Source organism: Accipiter gentilis, chromosome 16, assembly GCF_929443795.1.
Source record: "Accipiter gentilis chromosome 16, bAccGen1.1, whole genome shotgun sequence".
In the NCBI taxonomy this organism is placed as follows: Eukaryota; Metazoa; Chordata; class Aves; order Accipitriformes; family Accipitridae; genus Astur; species Astur gentilis.
Window position 1 is genome coordinate 2,848,303 of NC_064895.1, and position 23,009 is coordinate 2,871,311.

Sequence of the window (23,009 nt, forward strand, 5' to 3'; positions counted from 1 at the left end):
GACCCGGGCTGCCACCTCCCAAATGCGATGCCGCTGCACACAGCTGCTCGAGGGGCCACAGCCGAAGCAGGGGGGTCACTGCCTGCCTGCCGCGTGCCCCGACTCCGTCAGTGGGATCGAGCGCACCCTCAGGAAGTTTGCCGACAACGCCAAGCTGTCTGGTGCGGTCGACACGCTGGAGGGAAGGGATGCCGTCCAGAGCGACCTTGACAGGCTCGAGAGGTGGGCCCGTGTGAACCTCATGGCGCTCACGAGGCCAAGCGCAAGGTCCTGCACGTGGCTCGGGGCAATCCCAAGCACATATACAGGCTGGGTGATGAGTGGATTGAGAGCAGCCCTGCGGAGAAGGACTTGGGTGAGTTGGTTGATGAGAAGCCCAACGGGACCTGACAATGTGCGCTCGCGGTCCAGAAAGCCAGCCGTATCCCGGGCTGCATCCGAAGCAGCGTGACCAGCAGGTTGAGGGAGGTGATTCTCCCCCCGTAGTCCGCTCTGGCGAGACCCCACCTGCAGTACTGCATCCGGCTCTGGGCCCCGCCCTGCCCCATAAGAAGGACATGGACTTGTTGGAGCGAGTCCAGAGGAGGGCCACAAAGATGATCAGGGAGCTGGAGCACCTCTCCTGTGAGGACAGGCTGAGAGAGTTGGGGTTGTTCAGCCTGGAGAAGAGAAGGCTCCGGGGAGACCTTACTGCAGCCTTTCAATTTATAAAGGGGGCTTTTAAGAAAGAGAGAAAGACTTTTTACCAGGGCCTGTAGTGACAGGACAACAGGCAACAGTTTTAAACGGAAGGAGGGTAGGTTTAGACTGGACAAAGGAAGAATTTTTTTACAACGGGGGTGGTGAGGCACTGGACCAGGTCGCCCAGAGAGGCCGCGGCTGCCCCATCCCTGGCAGTGTTCAAGGCCAGGCTGGATGGGGCTCGGAGCAACCTGGTCTGGTGGAAGGCGTCCCTGCCCATGGAGATGGTCTTTAAGGTCCCTTCCAACCCAACCCATTCTAGTATTCTGTGAATTCCAAATTCCTTCTTTGCCTAGGCCCAGGTTTTAACTGGCCTGTAAAGGAGCAATGCTGCACTGATTTTTGGGTGCGGCAAAAGCGCAGAAATGTCACTTGGTAATTTCTGTAATGAAAAGAAACTGGGGAAAAGCGAGGACGCCTGGTAGCTTTGCCCTGTAGGTCAGAGCGACGTTTAAGATGTCGGCCCCCTCACGAACTTGAAGATCAAAGCCGTCAATATCAGATTTTCGAACAGGGCCGGCTGAAGTCGGTGTGACCAAGGAGTGGGTTTCAACCGATGCCCTTTAACTTTGGAATCTGCTTCGCTGTGGCTTCCAGACCGGCGGGGCAGCCGGAGCTGGAGCTTTACTGTCCAGAGCGGCGGTCAGAGACTGAAGGGGTTAACGCCTCAAGCTCTGCGGCGGGGCCGGTTCGCCCTCGCGGCCCGCTCTGCCTCACAACGAACCCTGCCTGGCAACGAACCGCGGGCAGCTGCGGCGGCGGGCGGGCGGGCGGGCGGCAACGGGCTCGGCGCGCGGGCCGGAGGGCTCGCGGTTCCCTGTTCTGATAGGCCGAGCGGGGCAGCTCGCCCTCTACGGCCCGAGGGCCAAGACCGGTCCCACCTGCAGGGAGGGAGAAGCGACTCCCCGAGCCGGCCCCCAAGCCCGACGGCCCGTCTCGCGGAGGTTCTGGAAGCGCGAACCGCGCGTGACGCCTGATTGGCTCGAGTGCCCGCCGGGGGCGGGGCGAGGAGATCATAAAAGGACGGGAAGGGCAGCGCCGCGTGCGTTGGCCCCCAGGGAGTTGGCGCCTTCGGCTGACGGGCGGACGGACAGGCTGACTGACTGACTGACGACTCACTGACTGACTGACTGACGACTCACTGACTGACGGACTGACGACTCACTGACTGACTGACTGGCGTCCTCGGCTGGCGGTGGCGTCCTCGGCTGGCGGGACCCATCGGCTGAGCGGCTGGCGCCCTCGGGGGACTGGCCCAGCGTTGCAGCAAGGACAGGTGAAATGTCTGCTTTCTTTCTTGTCTCAGTTTTCTCTTTCCCTGATCCCCATACCTCATCCCCTTAGCCATGAACCGTTGCCCAAGTCTGGGACTAGGAGTGGATCTAGGTGCCCCTCGGCTCCTCTGTGAGAAGGAGTCTGGAAAGCAAGGGGGTCCACTCTGAACCTCGTGACTCAACGGGAGGGCTCTCCTCACTATCTCCCTGAGCCGATCCCTAAAATGGACAGGCAAAATCTCCCCTTCCTTGTCTTTTGGTGTCTTTTTTTCTTTTACCTGATCCCCATACCTCATCCCCTTAGCCATGAACCGTTGCCCAAGTCTGGGACTAGGAGTGGATCTAGCAGGCGAAATCTCCCCTTTCTTGTCTTTTGGTGTAATTTTTTCTTTCTCTGATCTGCATACCTCATCCCCTTAGCCATGAACCATTGCCCAAGTCTGGGACTAGGAGTGGATCTAGCAGGCGAAATCTCCCCTTTCTTGTCTTTTGGTGTCATTTTTTTCATTCCCCGATCCCCATACCTCATCCCCTTAGCCATGAACCGTTGCCCAAGTCTGGGACTAGGAGTGGATCTAGCAGGCGAAATCTACCCTTTCTTGTCTTTTGGTATCATTTTTTCATTCCCCGATCCCCATACCTCATCCCCTTAGCCATGAACCGTTGCCCAAGTCTGGGACTAGGAGTGGATCTAGCAGGCGAAATCTCCCCTTTCTTGTCTTTTGGTGTCATTTTTTCTTTCTCTGATCTGCATACCTCATCCCCTTACCCATGAACCGTTGCCCAAGTCTGGGACTAGGAGTGGATCTAGCAGGCAAAATCTCCCCTTTCTTGTCTTTTGGTATCATTTTTTCATTCCCCAATCCCCATACCTCATCCCCTTAGCCATGAACCGTTGCCCAAGTCTGGGACTAGGAGTGGATCTAGCTGCCCCTAGGCTCCTCTGTGAGAAGGAGTCTGGAAAGCAAGGGGGTCCACTCTGAACCTCGTGACTCAACGGCAGGGCTCTCCTCACTGTCTTGCGCAGGTGATCCCCAAATTGGCAAGGCTGGTATCTTGAATGACACGGTTAGCATGTTTTATTTATGTAGTCTACTGACTAGTTTCATGCCACCTCTTTGTGTGACCATGCCAGTTGTCAGGAGGATACCAATTCTGGTAAGTGGGAATTCCTGTTGACCAAACAACAGTTGAATTTTCTGAGTTTCAGGTACCCGGGGGTCGTTTTGCTGTAGTCCTGACCTGGGAATCGGCAAACTTGAGTTGTCATCTTGAGCAATTGTGAGACGGCAGTGGTTAGAGTTGTAGAGAATGTGGTCTTGTTTGGTTTTGCTGTGTTCTTTAGGCAGAAGTTGTTTTGGAAGGATTGTGTTCAGTTCTGATGACCATTTTTTTCATGGGGCTGAAGGGCACCAGCCTCGTGGTGAGTCAGGTAGGGGCTGGGGGAGTGCAGGGCCCCTTTCCCCCACCCTGTAGCCATAGCACTTGGGGGGGCCAGCCCCAGGGTGGTGCCGTGTCCCCCCTCACCCTGCTTTCCGTCCCCAGGAGACCGTGCAGGTCCTGCAGGCCAAGGTGAACATCCTGGACGTGGCCGTGCTGGACGAAGTGGGGGCCCGGCTGCAGGTGAGAGGGGGGCAGAAGGAGGGAACTGCACGGTGGGTGTCAGGAGGCCATGGGACAGCCATGGGATGGCAGTGGCCAAGGCCATGAAATTGGGGGTGGGCAGTGCTGGATTTGGAGTCTCACCTCTGCTGCCTCCTCCCCAGAGCGTCCTGGGCAAGGTGAATGAAATAGCCAAGCACAAGGCAACTGTGCAAGATGCCGACACGCAGAGCAAGGTAGGAGCTGGAGGGGAGGCCCCCCTAAAGGCAAGCCTGGCATGGTGGGGGACATATGGAGCCCCCCCTCCAGACTGCGCTCACCCCCCCTTCTAGCCCTGGCCCATCCCTCAGATCCACCAGATCTATGAGATGATGCAGCACTGGGACCCCGTGGCCAGCACCTTGCCCAATGTTGCACAGAGGGTGGTGACCATCAGGGACCTGCACAAGCAAGGTGAGGGGCTGAGGGGACGTTGGGGACAGTGGCATGGTGTCACTGGGAGCATCTCGGGGGAGGGGGTTCATGCTGCTCCCCCCCCACCAGCACTGAGCTCTCTTCTCCCTCCCAGCCACGCAGTTCGGGCAGGTCCTCATGCACTTGGACAGCACGCAGCAGGAGATAGCGGGTGTTCTCAAGGACAACACGGTGCTGCTGGCGGAGGTGGGTTCCACCAACACCCCTGGGCTGCAGTGAGATCCCCTTTCTGCCCCTGCCACCGCCCCTCCATTCCTACCTCGGGGTGGAGGGTGGTGCTGTCTCTGTAAGCCCCCCGATTTATCCTAACAAACAGCTCAGCTCAAAGTGTATCGGTGTCAGCATCTCCTCTAAGCTGTAGGATATGAGTGTGGCCCAGATGCTGGGTTTTAAATGTGTCTTTTCATGGTGCATAACCCCCCCACCCCCCCGCAGCCTCCTCGGTGCACTAAATCCAATTGCTCTGTCAGAAAGCTGTGACCCGTGTGGAGAACGTCTCCTTGTTGCCAGGCGTGGGGCAGAAGGTAGTGTGTGTGTATGTGCGTGGGATGGGGATGACCCCAAGTGGGTGAGGGTGGTCTGGGGCAGGGGCGCATGGCCCCCCCCCGCCCCCCGGCTGGTGGAGATGGGTATTGCTGGGACTGGGGGATGGAAGGCGGGGGGGAACCTTGTTTTTGGTGTGGGACAGCCTGGTGCAAAACTAATCCTGAGTAGACCTGGGCTGCCACATCCTGAATGTGATGCCGCTGCACACAGCTGCTCGAGGGGCCACAGCCGAAGCAGGGGGGTCACTGCCTGCCTGCCGCGTGCCCCGACTCCGTCCTCCTGGTGTCCCTTCGTATGACAGCAGGTGCTGCTCTCTGAGCTGGTGAGAGACCCCATTCCTCTTGGGAGCCTGGTGTCTGTGCGGGCTAGAGCAGAGGGCTAGTCTTCATTCTTCCCCTTCCTGGGCTCTTGTTCCCCTCTGGGGCTGGATCCTGGATCCTGGATCCTGGTGGGCGCTGGACACTGGAGCCCATGTGGTGCGGCCGTCCGTGCACATGCGCACACTCGTGGTGCACGCGCGTCTGTCTGAGCGTCTGCTGGGACTACATGCGCAGCCTGGCTCCTGCTTGGTCCTGCGGTGGGGAGCTGTGGCAGCCGCCTGGTGAAGGAACCATCAAACCCGCCAGGGAGACATCAACAGGTGGTGCCTGCGGTCGCTCCCACCGGTGGGCTAAGAGCCATGCTGAGCGTGGTGCCCCGTTCCCCAGTGGAAGCGGCTGGGCCCCAGGTCAGCTCTTGGCGCCAGCCCAGGGAGTTGGCGGCCATGTCACAGTGGACAGCGATGACTATGTCTCTGTGATGTCGCCTTGGGCCTGTGACATCGGCGCCCCGCGGCGGGTATAAAAGGGGCTGCTGCCAGAGGCGGGGGAGCATTTGGGGGACAACCTCGGTGCTGCTAGGCAGGAGATTGGAGAGAACTCGCCAACGACCTGTCCCGTGGCTACCATGCAGCGGAAGGCCCTGACGGGGGAGAGGCCAGCGAGGGCAGAGCAGCTTCACGGACCCCGCACGGGCGCCCGGCACAGCAGGGAAGGGGGAGCTCCTTCTCTCCCCATCAGTCCCTGGTGCCCCCAACACCTCGGGAAGAGGGTGCCTGCGTGCGGCTCATCTTCCTGGAACTGCGTCATGGAACGCTGTTTAGAGAAGAACAGCAAGGAGCTCCAGCAGCTGGAGAGGCAGATGGCCCAGATGAAGGCAAGTGCACAGAACCATAGTCTGGCTGAGGTTGGAAGGGACCTCTGGAGATGATCTGGTCTCGTCCAGTGCCCCTGCTCAGGTGGGGTCACCCAGAGCCAGTTGCTCAGGCCCGTGTCCAGAGTCGGGCCTGGGGGTCCCTCTGTCTGCCTGCAGGGCTGGGGAGGAGAGGGGACGCGAGGGCAAAGGCAGTGCCCGAGCGCAGCCGGAGGGGAGTGCGCTTGGGGAGTGTCCCGGTGCCCTGACGGCTTCTCCTCCTCCTCCCCTCTTCTCTCGCAGAAGCACTTTCAAATGGCAAAGAGGGAGGCAGCTGCAGGCCTGGAAGTGGCGCAGGAGGTACCCCTTCCTGCGCATGGCTCCCCGCGACGTCCCCCGCTGGCTTGGCAGAGGGAGCAGTGGGCGGAGGCGGTAAAAGCTCTTCAGGAGGAGGCCCTGATCAGTGAGGTACTGGGGACAGGGGGCGCGGGGGCTCAACGTGTTCGTGGGGGAACACCCCCTCAGAGGAGGGATGGCATGGATTCTTAACCAGGCCCTTTGCTTCTCCAGCTGCTGAGGAACAAGCTCCAGCACCTGCGGGAGAGACGGAAAGGCCTCCAAGAGCCAACAGCTTTGTGAGTGGCAGCGGGGCCCTGACTGAAATCTGGGGCAGGGGGTTTGGGGGGGTTGCTGAGCAGCACTGGGCAGGCCTCTGCTGCTCACAGACATCTTCCTGGCTCCTCCAGCCCGCTCTGGAGAGCCCTGTCTAAGTGGCTCAAAACAGCACTGAGCAACTCGGGACTCCTGGAAGCAGCTCTGCACAACTCTGAGCAGCTCCCAGGCTCTCCTCCGTGTCCTCCGGGCCTGGGGTGGGTCTGTGCGGTGCTGGGATGCCGGGGTTGCCTGGTGCTCCCTGTTGGCCACCCAGGGGTTCACCATGCTGGCCAAGGTCTCTTCTCACAGCCCAAACCCCGCGGTGTCTGTAGCAGGGGGAAGACGGCGGCGCAGGCAGACGTGGCAGGCGAGAGCGTGCTGCAGGAGCTGGTGGCTGTGCGGCTGGTAGGACAGACAACCCCGCTGTGGGCCTTGGGGAGGGAAGGGTCTGCACTGTGCCTAGGGGACACGGGGGCGCTCACTGATCTCGGCAGGGACGAGGGAGGGGGTCTGAGCCCCCAGACCTCAGCTGCCTCACGCACCCCAACGCATGTCCCTGTGTGCCTTGGCTTGTAGGAGGAGCAGCTGGCGTCAAGGAGGCGTAAGATCACTTCTTGGCTGCGGTGAGTTGCTCTGGGGGCTCGGGGTGCCGGGGCTCTTCCCTACGCAGTGGGATGCCCGTGCCACTGGTCCAGGGGCACTGGGCAGCTTTGGACTTGTCAGGGATGAAGTACTTCAGGGTTTCTTTTCTTCCTTGCTTGGGCAGCACGTAGCGGGGGATTTTGGGGGCCCACTGGGGAGAGGTACAGCGGAGCCTCAGCCAGTCCCGAGCAGGGTGTGTTGTGCCCAGCGCGGCGCGAGGTCCCACGGTGGCATTCAAAGAGGGTGGTTGTCAAGAGCTGAGACAAATTTACTCCCTGCTCTGCCTGACCCCTCTCCTGTCCCGCAGGAGATTTCTTCTGTTCCTTGCCTTCCTGCAGATGATCATCCTCCTCATCTTCGTCCTCCTGAAGAGCGACATGCTCGATGGAGTCCTGCCACCAGAGCTGAAAGACGCCTTTGGGAGCTGCCCAGGGAGGTCCCAGTTCTCTTGAAATCAAACTAGAACGAGAATAAAGAAACCTGTGATTGTAGGACAAGCGCGTCACCTTGTCTCTGTTACCGAAGAAAAACCACCGCGTAAAGGTGGCTTTGAAGCCATGCGCAAGGGACCTTGACTGACAAGAAGGGGAGAGGCCTCGCTGTTAGAAGGGGAGGCCGTTGTCGTCGGTGCCCTTGGGAGCCTCCTGGGCTGGTTATGTCCTGCTGTGTCGTCCCTCCAGCAGGTCTCTCCGAAATCCCCCATGAGGACCAGGGCCCACCAACAGGAGGCTGCTCCTACTTGGCCGGTGAGGGCCTCACCCGCTGCTTCTGCCCGGTCAGGCAGCCTGCAGCAGGCAGCCACTGCAACGTCACCCTTCCCTGCCTGCTCTTTAGTCCTTACCCAGGAGCCCTCAGTCACCCTCACTCTGCTCTTCAGCCAGGCAGAGCTCCACGCTCTCCAGCTGCTCCCTCACCTAAAGGGCACCTGCCGTCCTCCTTGTGCTGGCCTGTCCCTCCAGAGGAGCCTGTGTCCCTCCAGTGCTCACCCCGGTGCTGGCGGCCATCCCACCGCGCCTCCGCCATCCCCACAAGATCATGGCCCAGCAACTGCCCCCAGGGCTCAAACCCACCGGGGCCAGAGGTGGCCCCCACCCCAGGGACGCCCCCGCGCTGGGGGGACAGGACTGGCGTGAGGGGATGCAGCCAGGGCTCCGTCCCCAGTGCCCACTCTGCATGCTGGGGGTCCCTCTGCCCCCCATCACCTCTGGTGTGAGGGGGCCGCAGCCCCATGGCTGCATCTACTCGGGATTAGTTTTGCACCAGGTTGTCCCACACCAAAAACAAGGTTCCCCCCCGCTTCCATCCCCCAGTCCCAGCAATAATCATCTCCGCCAGCCTGTGGGGGGGGGCCACGCGCCCCTGCCCCAGGCCACCCCCACCCACTCGGGGTCGTCCCCATCCCACACACATGCACACACACTACCTCCCTCCCCTGGCTGCTCCCTGCCAGCTTCTCCAGCCGCTCGCAGGTTTCGCTGCCGAGGGGAAAGGCCCTGTCGGATGGTGGCCGGAGCGACCCGGGCTGCCACCTCCCAAATGCGATGCCGCTGCACACAGCTGCTCGAGGGGCCACAGCCGAAGCAGGGGGGTCACTGCCTGCCTGCCTGCCGCGTTCCCGACTCCGTCAGTGGGATCGAGCGCACCCTCAGCAAGTTTGCCGACAACGCCAAGCTGTCTGGTGCGGTCGACACGCTGGAGGGAAGGGATGCCGTCCAGAGCGACCTTGACAGGCTCGAGAGGTGGGCCCGTGTGAACCTCATGGCGCTCACGAGGCCAAGCGCAAGGTCCTGCACGTGGCTCGGGGCAATCCCAAGCACATATACAGGCTGGGTGATGAGTGGATTGAGAGCAGCCCTGCGGAGAAGGACTTGGGTGAGTTGGTTGATGAGAAGCCCAACGGGACCTGACAATGTGCGCTCGCGGTCCAGAAAGCCAGCCGTATCCCGGGCTGCATCCGAAGCAGCGTGACCAGCAGGTTGAGGGAGGTGATTCTCCCCCCGTAGTCCGCTCTGGCGAGACCCCACCTGCAGTACTGCATCCGGCTCTGGGCCCCGCCCTGCCCCATAAGAAGGACATGGACTTGTTGGAGCGAGTCCAGAGGAGGGCCACAAAGATGATCAGGGAGCTGGAGCACCTCTCCTGTGAGGACAGGCTGAGAGAGTTGGGGTTGTTCAGCCTGGAGAAGAGAAGGCTCCGGGGAGACCTTACTGCAGCCTTTCAATTTATAAAGGGGGCTTTTAAGAAAGAGAGAAAGACTTTTTACCAGGGCCTGTAGTGACAGGACAACAGGCAACAGTTTTAAACGGAAGGAGGGTAGGTTTAGACTGGACAAAGGAAGAATTTTTTTACAACGGGGGTGGTGAGGCACTGGACCAGGTCGCCCAGAGAGGCCGCGGCTGCCCCATCCCTGGCAGTGTTCAAGGCCAGGCTGGATGGGGCTCGGAGCAACCTGGTCTGGTGGAAGGCGTCCCTGCCCATGGAGATGGTCTTTAAGGTCCCTTCCAACCCAACCCATTCTAGTATTCTGTGAATTCCAAATTCCTTCTTTGCCTAGGCCCAGGTTTTAACTGGCCTGTAAAGGAGCAATGCTGCACTGATTTTTGGGTGCGGCAAAAGCGCAGAAATGTCACTTGGTAATTTCTGTAATGAAAAGAAACTGGGGAAAAGCGAGGACGCCTGGTAGCTTTGCCCTGTAGGTCAGAGCGACGTTTAAGATGTCGGCCCCCTCACGAACTTGAAGATCAAAGCCGTCAATATCAGATTTTCGAACAGGGCCGGCTGAAGTCGGTGTGACCAAGAAGTGGGTTTCAACCGATGCCCTTTAACTTTGGAATCTGCTTCGCTGTGGCTTCCAGACCGGCGGGGCAGCCGGAGCTGGAGCTTTACTGTCCAGAGCGGCGGTCAGAGACTGAAGGGGTTAACGCCTCAAGCTCTGCGGCGGGGCCGGTTCGCCCTCGCGGCGCGCTCTGCCTCACAACGAACCCTGCCTGGCAACGAACCGCGGGCAGCTGCGGCGGCGGGCGGGCGGGCGGGCGGCAACGGGCTCGGCGCGCGGGCCGGAGGGCTCGCGGTTCCCTGTTCTGATAGGCCGAGCGGGGCAGCTCGCCCTCTACGGCCCGAGGGCCAAGACCGGTCCCACCTGCAGGGAGGGAGAAGCGACTCCCCGAGCCGGCCCCCAAGCCCGACGGCCCGTCTCGCGGAGGTTCTGGAAGCGCGAACCGCGCGTGACGCCTGATTGGCTCGAGTGCCCGCCGGGGGCGGGGCGAGGAGATCATAAAAGGACGGGAAGGGCAGCGCCGCGTGCGTTGGCCCCCAGGGAGTTGGCGCCTTCGGCTGACGGGCGGACGGACAGGCTGACTGACTGACTGACTGACTGACTGACGACTCACTGACTGACTGACTGACTGACGGACTGACGACTCGCTGACTGACTGACTGGCGTCCTCGGCTGGCGGTGGCGTCCTCGGCTGGCGGGACCCATCGGCTGAGCGGCTGGCGCCCTCGGGGGACTGGCCCAGCGTTGCAGCAAGGACAGGTGAAATGTCTGCTTTCTTTCTTGTCTCAGTTTTCTCTTTCCCTGATCCCCATACCTCATCCCCTTAGCCATGAACCGTTGCCCAAGTCTGGGACTAGGAGTGGATCTAGCTGCCCCTCGGCTCCTCTGTGAGAAGGAGTCTGGAAAGCAAGGGGGTCCACTCTGAACCTCGTGACTCAACGGGAGGGCTCTCCTCACTATCTCCCTGAGCCGATCCCTAAAATGGACAGGCAAAATCTCCCCTTCCTTGTCTTTTGGTGTCTTTTTTTCTTTTACCTGATCCCCATACCTCATCCCCTTAGCCATGAACCGTTGCCCAAGTCTGGGACTAGGAGTGGATCTAGCAGGTGAAATCTCCCCTTTCTTGTCTTTTGGTATCATTTTTTTCATTCCCCGATCCCCATACCTCATCCCCTTACCCATGAACCGTTGCCCAAGTTTGGGACTAGGAGTAGATCTAGCAGGCGAAATCTCCCCTTTCTTGTCTTTTGGTGTCATTTTTTCTTTCTCTGATCTGCATACCTCATCCCCTTAGCCATGAACCGTTGCCCAAGTCTGGGACTAGGAGTGGATCTAGCAGGCAAAATCTCCCCTTTCTTGTCTTTTGGTATCATTTTTTTCATTCCCCGATCCCCATACCTCATCCCCTTAGCCATGAACCGTTGCCCAAGTCTGGGACTAGGAGTAGATCTAGCAGGCGAAATCTCCCCTTTCTTGTCTTTTGGTGTCATTTTTTCTTTCTCTGATCTGCATACCTCATCCCCTTAGCCATGAACCGTTGCCCAAGTCTGGGACTAGGAGTGGATCTAGCTGCCCCTAGGCTCCTCTGTGAGAAGGAGTCTGGAAAGCAAGGGGGTCCACTCTGAACCTCGTGACTCAACGGCAGGGCTCTCCTCACTGTCTTGCGCAGGTGATCCCCAAATTGGCAAGGCTGGTATCTTGAATGACACGGTTAGCATATTTTATTTATGTAGTCTACTGACTAGTTTCATGCCACCTCTTTGTGTGACCATGCCAGTTGTCAGGAGGATACCAATTCTGGTAAGTGGGAATTCCTGTTGACCAAACAAACAGTTGAATTTTCTGAGTTTCAGGTACCCGGGGGTCGTTTTGCTGTAGTCCTGACCTGGGAATCGGCAAACTTGAGTTGTCATCTTGAGCAATTGTGAGACGGCAGTGGTTAGAGTTGTAGAGAATGTGGTCTTGTTTGGTTTTGCTGTGTTCTTTAGGCAGAAGTTGTTTTGGAAGGATTGTGTTCAGTTCTGATGACCATTTTTTTCATGGGGCTGAAGGGCACCAGCCTCGTGGTGAGTCAGGTAGGGGCTGGGGGAGTGCAGGGCCCCTTTCCCCCACCCTGTAGCCATAGCACTTGGGGGGGCCAGCCCCAGGGTGGTGCCGTGTCCCCCCTCACCCTGCTTTCCGTCCCAGGAGACCGTGCAGGTCCTGCAGGCCAAGGTGAACATCCTGGACGTGGCCGTGCTGGACGAAGTGGGGGCCCGGCTGCAGGTGAGAGGGGGGCAGAAGGAGGGAACTGCACGGTGGGTGTCAGGAGGCCATGGGACAGCCATGGGATGGCAGTGGCCAAGGCCATGAAATTGGGGGTGGGCAGTGCTGGATTTGGAGTCTCACCTCTGCTGCCCCCTCCCCAGAGCGTCCTGGGCAAGGTGAATGAAATAGCCAAGCACAAGGCAACTGTGCAAGATGCCGACACGCAGAGCAAGGTAGGAGCTGGAGGGGAGGCCCCCCTAAAGGCAAGCCTGGCATGGTGGGGGACATATGGAGCCCCCCCTCCAGACTGCGCTCACCCCCCCTTCTAGCCCTGGCCCATCCCTCAGATCCACCAGATCTATGAGATGATGCAGCACTGGGACCCCGTGGCCAGCACCTTGCCCAATGTTGCACAGAGGGTGGTGACCATCAGGGACCTGCACAAGCAAGGTGAGGGGCTGAGGGGACGTTGGGGACAGTGGCATGGTGTCACTGGGAGCATCTCGGGGGAGGGGGTTCATGCTGCTCCCCCCCCACCAGCACTGAGCTCTCTTCTCCCTCCCAGCCACGCAGTTCGGGCAGGTCCTCATGCACTTGGACAGCACGCAGCAGGAGATAGCGGGTGTTCTCAAGGACAACACGGTGCTGCTGGCGGAGGTGGGTTCCACCAACACCCCTGGGCTGCAGTGGGATCCCCTTTCTGCCCCTGCCACCGCCCCTCCATTCCTACCTCGGGGTGGAGGGTGGTGCTGTCTCTGTAAGCCCCCCGATTTATCCTAACAAACAGCTCAGCTCAAAGTGTATCGGTGTCAGCATCTCCTCTAAGCTGTAGGATATGAGTGTGGCCCAGATGCTGGGTTTTAAATGTGTCTTTTCATGGTGCATAACCCCCCCACCCCCCCGCAGCCTCCTCGGTGCACTAAATCCAATTGCTCTGTCAGAAAGCTGTGACCCGTGGGGAGAATGTCTCCTCGTTGCCAGGCGTGGGGCAGGAGGTAGTGTGTGTGTATGTGTGTGGGATGGGGATGACCCCGAGTGGGTGAGGGTGGTCTGGGGCAGGGGCGCATGGCCCCCCCCCCCCCCACCCCCCGGCTGGTGGAGATGGGTATTGCTGGGACTGGGGGATGGAAGGCGGGGGGGAACCTTGTTTTTGGTGTGGGACAGCCTGGTGCAAAACTAATCCTGAGTAGACCTGGGCTGCCACATCCCGAATGTGATGCCGCTGCAAACAGCTGCTCGAGGGGCCACAGCCGAAGCAGGGGGGTCACTGCCTGCCTGCCGCGTGCCCCGACTCCGTCCTCCTGGTGTCCCTTCGTATGACAGCAGGTGCTGCTCTCTGAGCCGGTGAGAGACCCCATTCCTCTTGGGAGCCTGGTGTCTGTGCGGGCTAGAGCAGAGGGCTAGTCTTCATTCTTCCCCTTCCTGGGCTCTTGTTCCCCTCTGGGGCTGGATCCTGGATCCTGGATCCTGGTGGGCGCTGGACACTGGAGCCCATGTGGTGTGGCCGTCCGTGCACATGCGCACACTCGTGGTGCACGCGCGTGTCTGAGCGTCTGCTGGGACTACATGCGCAGCCTGGCTCCTGCTTGGTCCTGCGGTGGGGAGCTGTGGCAGCCGCCTGGTGAAGGAACCATCAAACCCGCCAGGGAGACATCAACAGGTGGTGCCTGCGGTCGCTCCCACCGGTGGGCTAAGAGCCATGCTGAGCGTGGTGCCCCGTTCCCCAGTGGAAGCGGCTGGGCCCCAGGTCAGCTCTTGGCGCCAGCCCAGGGAGTTGGCGGCCATGTCACAGTGGACAGCGATGACTGTGTCTCTGTGATGTCGCCTTGGGCCTGTGACATCGGCGCCCCGCGGCGGGTATAAAAGGGGCTGCTGCCAGAGGCGGGGGAGCATTTGGGGAACAACCTCGGTGCTGCTAGGCAGGAGATTGGAGAGAACTCGCCAACGACCTGTCCCATGGCTACCATGCAGCGGAAGGCCCTGACGGGGGAGAGGCAAGTGAGGGCAGAGCAGCTTCACGGACCCCGCACGGGCACCCGGCACAGCAGGGAAGGGGGAGCTCCTTCTCTCCCCATCAGTCCCTGGTGCCCCCAACACCTCGGGAAGAGGGTGCCCGTGTGCGGCTCATCTTCCTGGAACTGCGTCATGGAACGCTGTTTGGAAAAGAGCAGCATGGAGCTGCAGCAGCTGGAGAAGCAGATGGCCCAGATGAAGGCAAGTGCACAGAACCATAGTCTGGCTGAGGTTGGAAGGGACCTCTGGAGATGATCTGGTCTCGTCCAGTGCCCCTCCTCAGGTGGGGTCACCCAGAGCCAGTTGCTCAGGCCCGTGTCCAGAGTCGGGCCTGAGGGTCCCTCTGTCTGCCTGCAGGGCTGGGGAGGAGAGGGGACGCGAGGGCAAAGGCAGTGCCCGAGCGCAGCCGGAGGAGAGTGCGCTTGGGGAGTGTCCCGGTGCCCTGACGGCTTCTCCTCCTCCTCCCCTCTTCTCTCGCAGAAGCACTTTCAAATGGCAAAGAGGGAGGCAGCTGCAGGCCTGGAAGTGGCGCAGGAGGTACCCCTTCCTGCGCATGGCTCCCCGCGACGTCCCCCGCTGGCTTGGCAGAGGGAGCAGTGGGCGGAGGCGGTAAAAGCTCTTCAGGAGGAGGCCCTGATCAATGAGGTACTGGGGACAGGGGGCGCGGGGGCTCAACGTGTTCGTGGGGGAACACCCCCTCAGAGGAGGCATGGCATGGATTCTTAACCAGGCCCTTTGCTTCTCCAGCTGCTGAGGAACAAGCTCCAGCACCTGCGGGAGAGACGGAAAGGCCTCCAAGAGCCAACAGCTTTGTGAGTGGCAGCGGGGCCCTGACTGAAATCTGGGGCAGGGGGTTTGGGGGGGTTGCTGAGCAGCACTGGGCAGGCCTCTGCTGCTCACAGACATCTTCCTGGCTCCTCCAGCCCGCTCTGGAGAGCCCTGTCTAAGTGGCTCAAAACAGCACTGAGCAACTCGGGACTCCTGGAAGCAGCTCTGCACAACTCTGAGCAGCTCCCAGGCTCTCCTCCGTGTCCTCCGGGCCTGGGGTGGGTCTGTGCGGTGCTGGGATGCCGGGGTTGCCTGGTGCTCCCTGTTGGCCACCCAGGGGTTCACCATGCTGGCCAAGGTCTCTTCTCACAGCCCAAACCCCGCGGTGTCTGTAGCAGGGGGAAGACGGCGGCGCAGGCAGACGTGGCAGGCGAGAGCGTGCTGCAGGAGCTGGTGGCTGTGCGGCTGGTAGGACAGACAACCCCGCTGTGGGCCTTGGGGAGGGAAGGGTCTGCACTGTGCCTAGGGGACACGGGGGCGCTCACTGATCTCGGCAGGGACGAGGGAGGGGGTCTGAGCCCCCAGACCTCAGCTGCCTCACGCACCCCAACGCATGTCCCTGTGTGCCTTGGCTTGTAGGAGGAGCAGCTGGCGTCAAGGAGGTGTAAGATCACTTCTTGGCTGCGGTGAGTTGCTCTGGGGGCTCGGGGTGCCGGGGCTCTTCCCTACGCAGTGGGATGCCCGTGCCACTGGTCCAGGGGCACTGGGCAGCTTTGGACTTGTCAGGGATGAAGTACTTCAGGGTTTCTTTTCTTCCTTGCTTGGGCAGCACGTAGCGGGGGATTTTGGGGGCCCACTGGGGAGAGGTACAGCGGAGCCTCAGCCAGTCCCGAGCAGGGTGTGTTGTGCCCAGCGCGGCGCGAGGTCCCACGGTGGCATTCAAAGAGGGTGGTTGTCAAGAGCTGAGACAAATTTACTCCCTGCTCTGCCTGACCCCTCTCCTGTCCCGCAGGAGATTTCTTCTGTTCCTCGCCTTCCTGCAGATGATCATCCTCCTCATCTTCGTCCTCCTGAAGAGCGACATGCTCGATGGAGTCCTGCCACCAGAGCTGAAAGACGCCTTTGGGAGCTGCCCAGGGAGGTCCCAGTTCTCTTGAAATCAAACTAGAACGAGAATAAAGAAACCTGTGATTGTAGGACAAGCGCGTCACCTTGTCTCTGTTACCGAAGAAAACCCACCGCGTAAAGGTGGCTTTGAAGCCATGCGCAAGGGACCTTGACTGACAAGAAGGGGAGAGGCCTCGCTGTTAGAAGGGGAGGCCGTTGTCGTCGGTGCCCTTGGGAGCCTCCTGGGCTGGTTATGTCCTGCTGTGTCGTCCCTCCAGCAGGTCTCTCCGAAATCCCCCATGAGGACCAGGGCCCACCAACAGGAGGCTGCTCCTACTTGGCCGGTGAGGGCCTCACCCGCTGCTTCTGCCCGGTCAGGCAGCCTGTAGCAGGCAGCCACTGCAACGTCACCCTTCCCTGCCTGCTCTTTAGTCCTTACCCAGGAGCCCTCAGTCACCCTCACTCTGCTCTTCAGCCAGGCAGAGCTCCACGCTCTCCAGCTGCTCCCTCACCTAAAGGGCACCTGCCGTCCTCCTTGTGCTGGCCTGTCCCTCCAGAGGAGCCTGTGTCCCTCCAGTGCTCACCCCGGTGCTGGCGGCCATCCCACCGCGCCTCCGCCATCCCCACAAGATCATGGCCCAGCAACTGCCCCCAGGGCTCAAACCCACCGGGGCCAGAGGTGGCCCCCACCCCAGGGACACCCCCGCGCTGGGGGGACAGGACTGGCGTGAGGGGATGCAGCCAGGGCTCCGTCCCCAGTGCCCACTCTGCATGCTGGGGGTCCCTCTGCCCCCCATCACCTCTGGTGTGAGGGGGCCGCAGCCCCATGGCTGCATCTACTCGGGATTAGTTTTGCACCAGGTTGTCCCACACCAAAAACAAGGTTCCCCCCTGCTTCCATCCCCCAGTCCCAGCAATAATCATCTCCGCCAGCCTGTGGGGGGGGCCACGCGCCCCTGCCCCAGGCCACCCCCACCCACCCACACTACCTCCTGCCCCACGGCTGGCAACGAGGAGACGTTCTCCCCATGGGTCACAGCTTTCTGACAGAGCAATTGGATTTAGTGCACCGAGGAGGCTGCGGGGGGGTGGGGGGATTATGCACCATGAAAAGACACGTTTAAAACCCAGCACCTGTCCACGCTCATGCCCCACAGTCTAGAGGAGATTCTGACACTGATACGCTTTGAGCTGAGCTGTTTATTAGGGCAAATCAGGGGGCTACAGAGACACCACCACCCCCCACTCCGATGTGGGAATGGAGAGGTGTGGAGACCCCTCCAGCCCCCATGCTGGGCAGGGGACCAGAGCCATAGTATAATACAAGCAGGGGCTGGTACCTGCTTGGGGAGGGAGAGATTCCCAGAGGGTCGCAGGGCCGTGGCGGCGGCAGGGATGCTTGGTGCGAGGGTGTCTCCAGGGTGCTGTCACTTCTGCAGCCGCTTGACGCGGGCATCTATGTCCACAAAGCTGTCCTCTATGACAGCCAGGTTTTCCTTCATTGTCTGCTGGGCCTGGGGGGGCGCGAGTGGGGAAGGGTATGAGCGGCGGGGGCAGGAAGGGGATCCCACTCCAGCCCAGTGGGTGTTAGTGGGACCCACCTCCGCCAGCAGCATGGTGTTGGCCTTGAGAGCACCCACTATCTCCTGCTGCATGGTGTCCAAGTGCATGAGGACCTGCCCGAACTGTGTGGCTGGGAGGGAGAAGAGAGCTCAGTGCGGGAGGCAGGGAGCAGAGCCACCACCCCTCCCAAGATGCTCCCAGTGACACCATGCCACTGTCCCCAACATCCCCTCCAGCCCCTCACCTTGCTCTTGCAGGTCCCTGAGGGTCACCAGCCTCTGCACAACATCAGGCAAGGTGCTGGCCACGGGGTCCCAGTGCTGCATCGTCTCATAGATCTGGTGGATCTGGTGGATGGGCCAGGGCAAGAAGGGGGAGGTAAGCACAGTCTGGAAGGGGGGGTCCGAATATCCCCTGCTGTGCTGGGCTTGCCTTTGGGGCTTGCCTCCCCTCCAGCTCCTACCTTGCTCTGGGTGTTGGCATCTTGCACGGTTGCTTTGTGCTCGGCAATTTCATTCATCTTCCCCAGGACGCTCTGGGAAAGGGGAAGCAGATGCGAGATCCCAAATCCAGCGCTGCCCACGCCCAATTTCATGGCCTTGGCCACTGTTGTCCTGTGGCTCTCCCCTGGAGCCCTGACACCCACCGTGCAGTTCCCTCCTTCTGCCCCCCCCTCACCTGCAGCCGGGTCCCCACTTGGTCCAGCACGGCCACGTCCAGGATGTTCACTTTGGCCTGCAGGACCTGCACGGTCTCCTGGGGACAGAAAGCAGGGTGAGGGGGGACACGGCAGCACCCAGGGGCTGCCCCCCCAAGTGCTATGGCTACAGGGTGGGGGAAAGGGACTCTGCACTCCCCCAGCCCCTGCCTGACTCACCACGAGGCTGGTGCCCTTCAGCCCCACCAACAGCGGGTTCTGTGGGGAAGGAAACTGCATTAGTGGGGCAGGATGGGGGGGCAGGAGAGTGGCAGGGCAGGCACCCCTGGCCTCTCACCTGGCTGTCAGGCTCACACAGCACCATCGCCTCCAGCTGCGCCAGCCGCTTTTCCAGCTCTGTGATCTGGAGGGGAGTTGAGGGGGTGAGATGGCAGGACACGCCACTTTGGGGTCAGGTGCAGTGTCCCCCCCCTCATGCTCACCTTGGCAGTCTGGGCAAAGTGGTCCTGCTCCGGTTGCCAGTACAGCTCAAGGGTGACAGCGTCTCCGGTGGGCACTGGGGCTTTGTCAGGGGTCTTCCCTGCTGCCACCTTGCTGCACCTCACCACCTCCAGCTGCTGCAGCAGGTGCCTGGGCAGGAGGCAAAGGTGGGCATGGGACCCCAGCACCACCCCATGGGGATGCTGCCATCCTCCCTCAACTCCCCTAGCTGCGGCCCCAAGGTCCTGGGACCCCACTCACTTGGCCAGGGCACTTTCGGGATCTGCAAAGTCTATGGCTGCAGCAGGGCCCAGCAGCTTCTCTAGGTGGCTGGAGACCAGCTGCTGCTTCAGGCCCTCGACCTGCCTGGCCAAGGCCACGGGCGTCAGCTCCTCCTTCACCACCTCCTTCACCGTGCTCTGTTGGGAAGGGAGGAAAGGTGGCTGTGTCACCCCTCTGGGACAGCCTCCCCACCGGTCCCCAGGGGAGGGGTGATGCTCACCTGGATCTGCTCCACCTCCCTAACCAGCTCCTGCACCTCGTGCTGCAGCCGCTGGTACCGCTGCTGGGGCGTCTCTTTGGCACCAAGACCCTTGCCAAGCTGCAGAGAGAGGAACAGGGGGGTCAGGCGGGGGCTCACGGCCTGCCCATGCACCAGGCACCCAGGGCAGGAGGTGGTGGGTAGGATGCTGGTACCCAACTCCCCTCAGTGCCTGCCCATACCTGTGCAGAAAGGCAATAAAAGGGATTGACCGGGGAGGACAAGCGGGTGAGGCCCTTGACAGACAGGTAGGAGAAGCCTCGTATTCAGAGGAACCTGATCCTCATGAGGGACTTCAGAGAGACCTGCTGGACAGACAACACAGCAGAACACGAGCAGCCCAGGAGGCTTCTAAGGGCACTGACAACAACGGCCTCCTCCAAGTAACACAGGAGCCAATGAGAGGGGCTCCGCTGGTGCTCGTCTTCACCAACAAGGAGGGGCTTGTTGGGGATGTGGATGTCAAAGGTAGCCTGGGCAGCAGTGACCACAAGGATGCTGAGGGCAGGAAGGAGGGGGCTTACAGTCCTGGGCTTCAGGAGAGCAGACTCTGGCCTCTTCAAAGGTCTGCTTGGAAGAGTCCCCTGGGATCAGGCAATAGAGGGAAGAGGGGCCTAACAAAGCTGGTTGATATTCAGGGATCATCTCCTCCAAGCTCCAGAGCGCTCCGTCCCAATGGGTGGGCTGTCAGGCAGAAAAGCCAGGAGGCCGTCTGGGTGAACAGGAGCTCCTGGCCAAACCCAGACACAGAAAGGAAGAAGGTAGAAGCTGGAGCAGGGATAGGGAACCTGGGAGGAGGAGAGACATTGCCCGAGAAGCCAGCGACAAGGTTACGAAAGCCAAAGCCCAGCTGGAACTCAGCCTGGACAGGGACACCAGACACGGGACAAGCTGAGGCACTGCAGGCCACCTTCGCCTCTGTCTCGACCAGCCATCAGGAATCCCCAGTGACAGTGGCTGGGGAAAGGCTGGCACAAGGCAGATGTACCCTTGGTGGAAGAGGATCAGCTCAGGGAACACTTAAGGAAATGGGACAGACAGAAGTGCATGGACACAGGTGGGATGCACCTGCAAGGGCTGAGGGAACTGGCTGATGGCATTGCAAGGCCACTCTCCATAATCTTTCATGGGTCACAGTGACTGGGAGAATTGCCAGAGGACAGGCAAGAAGCAAATGTCAACCCACCTTCAAGCAGGGCAAGAAGGAGGACCCAGGGAACCACAGGCCGGTCAGCCTCACCTTCTTCCTTGGGAAGGCAATGGAGCAGCTACTCCTGGAAACCCTTTCCAGGGACATGAATGACAGAAAAAACATGAAAAGCAAGCAGCATGGCTTCACCAAGGGGAAGTCATGCTCCACCAACTCAATCAACTTCTCCAGTGAAGTGACCAGCCTGGTAGACAAGGAAAGAGCAGTGGGTATTGTCTACCAGGACCTCAGGAAAGCCTTTGACACCATCTCCCATAAGATTCTCCAAGAGAAGGTGTTGCAGTCTGGGCTGGATGAGCAGGCAGTGAAGTGGATTGAACTGCCCCAAGAGCAAAGCCCATCGGGTGATGATCGTCAGCCCAAAGTCCTAGTTGGAGGCCAGTACAACCAGTGTGCCCCAGGGGTCAATGCTGGGTCTGATCCTTTTTAACATCTTCATTAATGATTGGGATGATGGGGCAGGGTGAATCCTCACTAGGTTTGCAGATGATGCCACACTGGGAGGAGTGGCTGAGATGCCAGAGGGTCGCGCTGCCATTCAGAGGGACCTGGGACAGGCTGGAGAGATGGGCCAACAGGAACCTCATGGAGCTCAACAAGGAGAAATCCCGCTCCTGGGGAGGAACAGCCCCCAGCATCAATCTATGCTGGGGGCCACCCAGCTGGAAAGCAGCTCTCTGGAAAAGGCTCCAGGGGTCCTGGTGGACACCAAGCTAAACATGATGCAGCAAGGAAGGCTAACGGTGTCCTGGGCAGCGTTAGGAGTGTTCTGGTCGAGGGAGGTGAGCCTTCCCCTCTCCTCAACACTGCTGAGGCCACACCTGGACTGCTGTGTCCAGTGCTGGGCTCCCCAGTACAGAAGAGAGAGAGATGGACATACTGGAGAGAGTCCAACAAAGGGCCACAAAGATGCTGACAGGGCTGGAGCATCTCTCCTATGAGGAAAGGCTGAGAGAGCTGGGACTGTTCAGCCCGGACAAGAGAAGGCTCTCAGGGATCTTATCAATACCTGAATGGAGGGTGCCAAGAGGACAGAGCCCAGCTCTTCTCAGTGGTGCCCTGTGCCAGGACCAGAGGCCATGGGCACAAACTGAAGCGCAGGAGGTTCCCCCTGAACATCAGGAAGCACTTTTTTACTGTGAGTGCGACCAAGCACTGGCACAGGTTGCCCAGAGAGACGGTGGAGTCTCCATCCTTGATATTCGGAAGCTACCTGCACATGGTCTTGGGCAACTGGCTCTAAGTGGCCCTGCCTGAGCATGAGGGTTGGACCAGATGGTCCAACTTCCCACCACCACCCTTCTGTAATTCTGTGTGATCTGTGGCCCTGGGCAGGGACATCACTGTGGGGTGAGTGGGGACGAGGGGCTGTGCACTGTGGTGGCTCACATCCCCTTGTGCTCTGGACTCACAATTCCATGCTCCCCAGACTTGTAGCCTGTTGTCCTGGGCTTGCTGATGCAATCGGAGAAATCTGGAAGAGGGAGGAGCAGGGTGTCACCCCAAAATACCTGGGGTGGCTGTGCCCTCCCTGGGGTCAGCTCAGGATCCCCACAGCCCACCCTTCCCTGAACCCCCTGGCTCACCCACTCCCTCGGTGCTCAGGCGCTTGTCCCGGAACTTCTCGTATGCGGCGTTGGGATTAATGATGATGTGCTCCACACTGGTGCTGGTGAGCTCCTCCTGCACACAACGCTCAGCATTAGGGATGAGGAAACTGCGAGAGTTTGTTGGCAAAGCCGCCTCCCTGCAGCACCGGGGGTGGGCTGGCACTGGGGAGAGGATGGAAGGTAACAGAGGGGGCAAAGGTGGCCCCATCCTCCCCAGGACAGGGGCACAGCCCCCAGGGACTGACATGCAGCAATGGAAGCCAGCAAAGGATCCCCCAACCTGCTGCCCTGGGCCGCAGCAGCCCCTCTCCAGCCCTTGTGGCTCATCATGGCCTGAAGCGCTTTCGGGGAGCCCTAGTGTGCTGCAGATGGACAAGAAGGGGTGAAAGCAGTGGGAGCAGCATTAGGGGGGGCTGTCTGGCTGAGGGGAGGCAGGAGCGAGCACCCGCGAGCAGAGCACAGGGTTACGTTGGCTGACAGACAGGCTCTTACCAGCTCCTTGCGTTTCCCAGAGGTAAGAAAGCCAGAGCAAGGTTAGGAGAGGGGCAAGAGAGAGACAAAAATCACGTTAGAAGGTTTGTCCCATGCACAGCCTGCCATCTCCCACATCCCTCTGCCAAGGCTGCTGCTGGGCTGGCCCCATGTGAGGGCTCAGCAGCCACATGGGACACAGGACCGCCAGCGTGGAAATGAGGGCAGTGGCGGAGGCAGTGGCTGCAAGAGTAGGGGCAGCGGTGGGCTGGACCCCTTGGTTGGGTGCCCCAGGGCAGCCAGGGCTGGGGACAGCCAGGGACACACTGGTCGCGGCCACCATGAGGGGTGCTCAAGGTACCCAGAGAAAGTGTGGGAGCAGGGGGCAGCCAAAGTCCGGGGACAACGCAGCTGAGTCCCCGTTCTGATAACCTCCCTCCAGCTCCAGCTCTTCTTTTCCCC

At 60.4% G+C, this 23,009-nt stretch overlaps 2 protein-coding genes across 16 annotated transcripts in view; one reads left to right on the top strand and one right to left on the bottom strand.

The window, feature by feature from the left end:
- The window catches only part of LOC126046744 (dynactin subunit 2-like), a 63,900-nt gene that overhangs the window by 36,894 nt on the left and 3,997 nt on the right, over positions 1–23,009 (bottom strand). For 8 of the 15 annotated variants that reach the window (XR_007508397.1, XR_007508398.1, XR_007508399.1 and 5 more), the window contains exons 3-14: positions 22,053–22,149; positions 21,879–21,940; positions 19,218–19,316; positions 18,977–19,134; positions 18,718–18,865; positions 18,573–18,638; positions 18,455–18,493; positions 18,256–18,333; positions 18,041–18,112; positions 17,822–17,924; positions 17,616–17,707; positions 17,355–17,528 (exon numbers count right to left, since the gene is read on the bottom strand). Coding sequence is in view for 5 of the 15 variants with exons in the window: in XM_049819540.1 (XP_049675497.1) it covers positions 17,236–17,528; positions 17,616–17,699; positions 17,822–17,924; positions 18,041–18,112; positions 18,256–18,333; positions 18,455–18,493; positions 18,573–18,638; positions 18,718–18,865; positions 18,977–19,134; positions 19,218–19,316; positions 21,879–21,940; positions 22,053–22,149 (1,299 nt within the window). In the remaining 10 variants the exon portion in view is untranslated. Of the gene's footprint in view, positions 1–7,447; positions 7,563–15,901; positions 16,072–17,211; positions 17,529–17,615; positions 17,708–17,821; positions 17,925–18,040; positions 18,113–18,255; positions 18,334–18,454; positions 18,494–18,572; positions 18,639–18,717; positions 18,866–18,976; positions 19,135–19,217; positions 19,317–20,442; positions 20,875–21,878; positions 21,941–22,052; positions 22,150–22,568; positions 22,605–23,009 lie in introns of those variants that run through there. The other 7 variants (XM_049819544.1, XR_007508406.1, XM_049819542.1 and 4 more) reach the window with 7 other exon arrangements.
- On the top strand, positions 23–13,049 carry LOC126046697 (uncharacterized). The gene is made up of 8 exons (XM_049819435.1): positions 23–161; positions 3,043–3,173; positions 3,361–3,438; positions 3,561–3,638; positions 12,288–12,359; positions 12,474–12,576; positions 12,692–12,883; positions 13,033–13,049. Exons 1-8 carry the CDS (start codon positions 23–25, stop codon positions 13,047–13,049), a joined length of 810 nt encoding a protein of 269 aa, XP_049675392.1.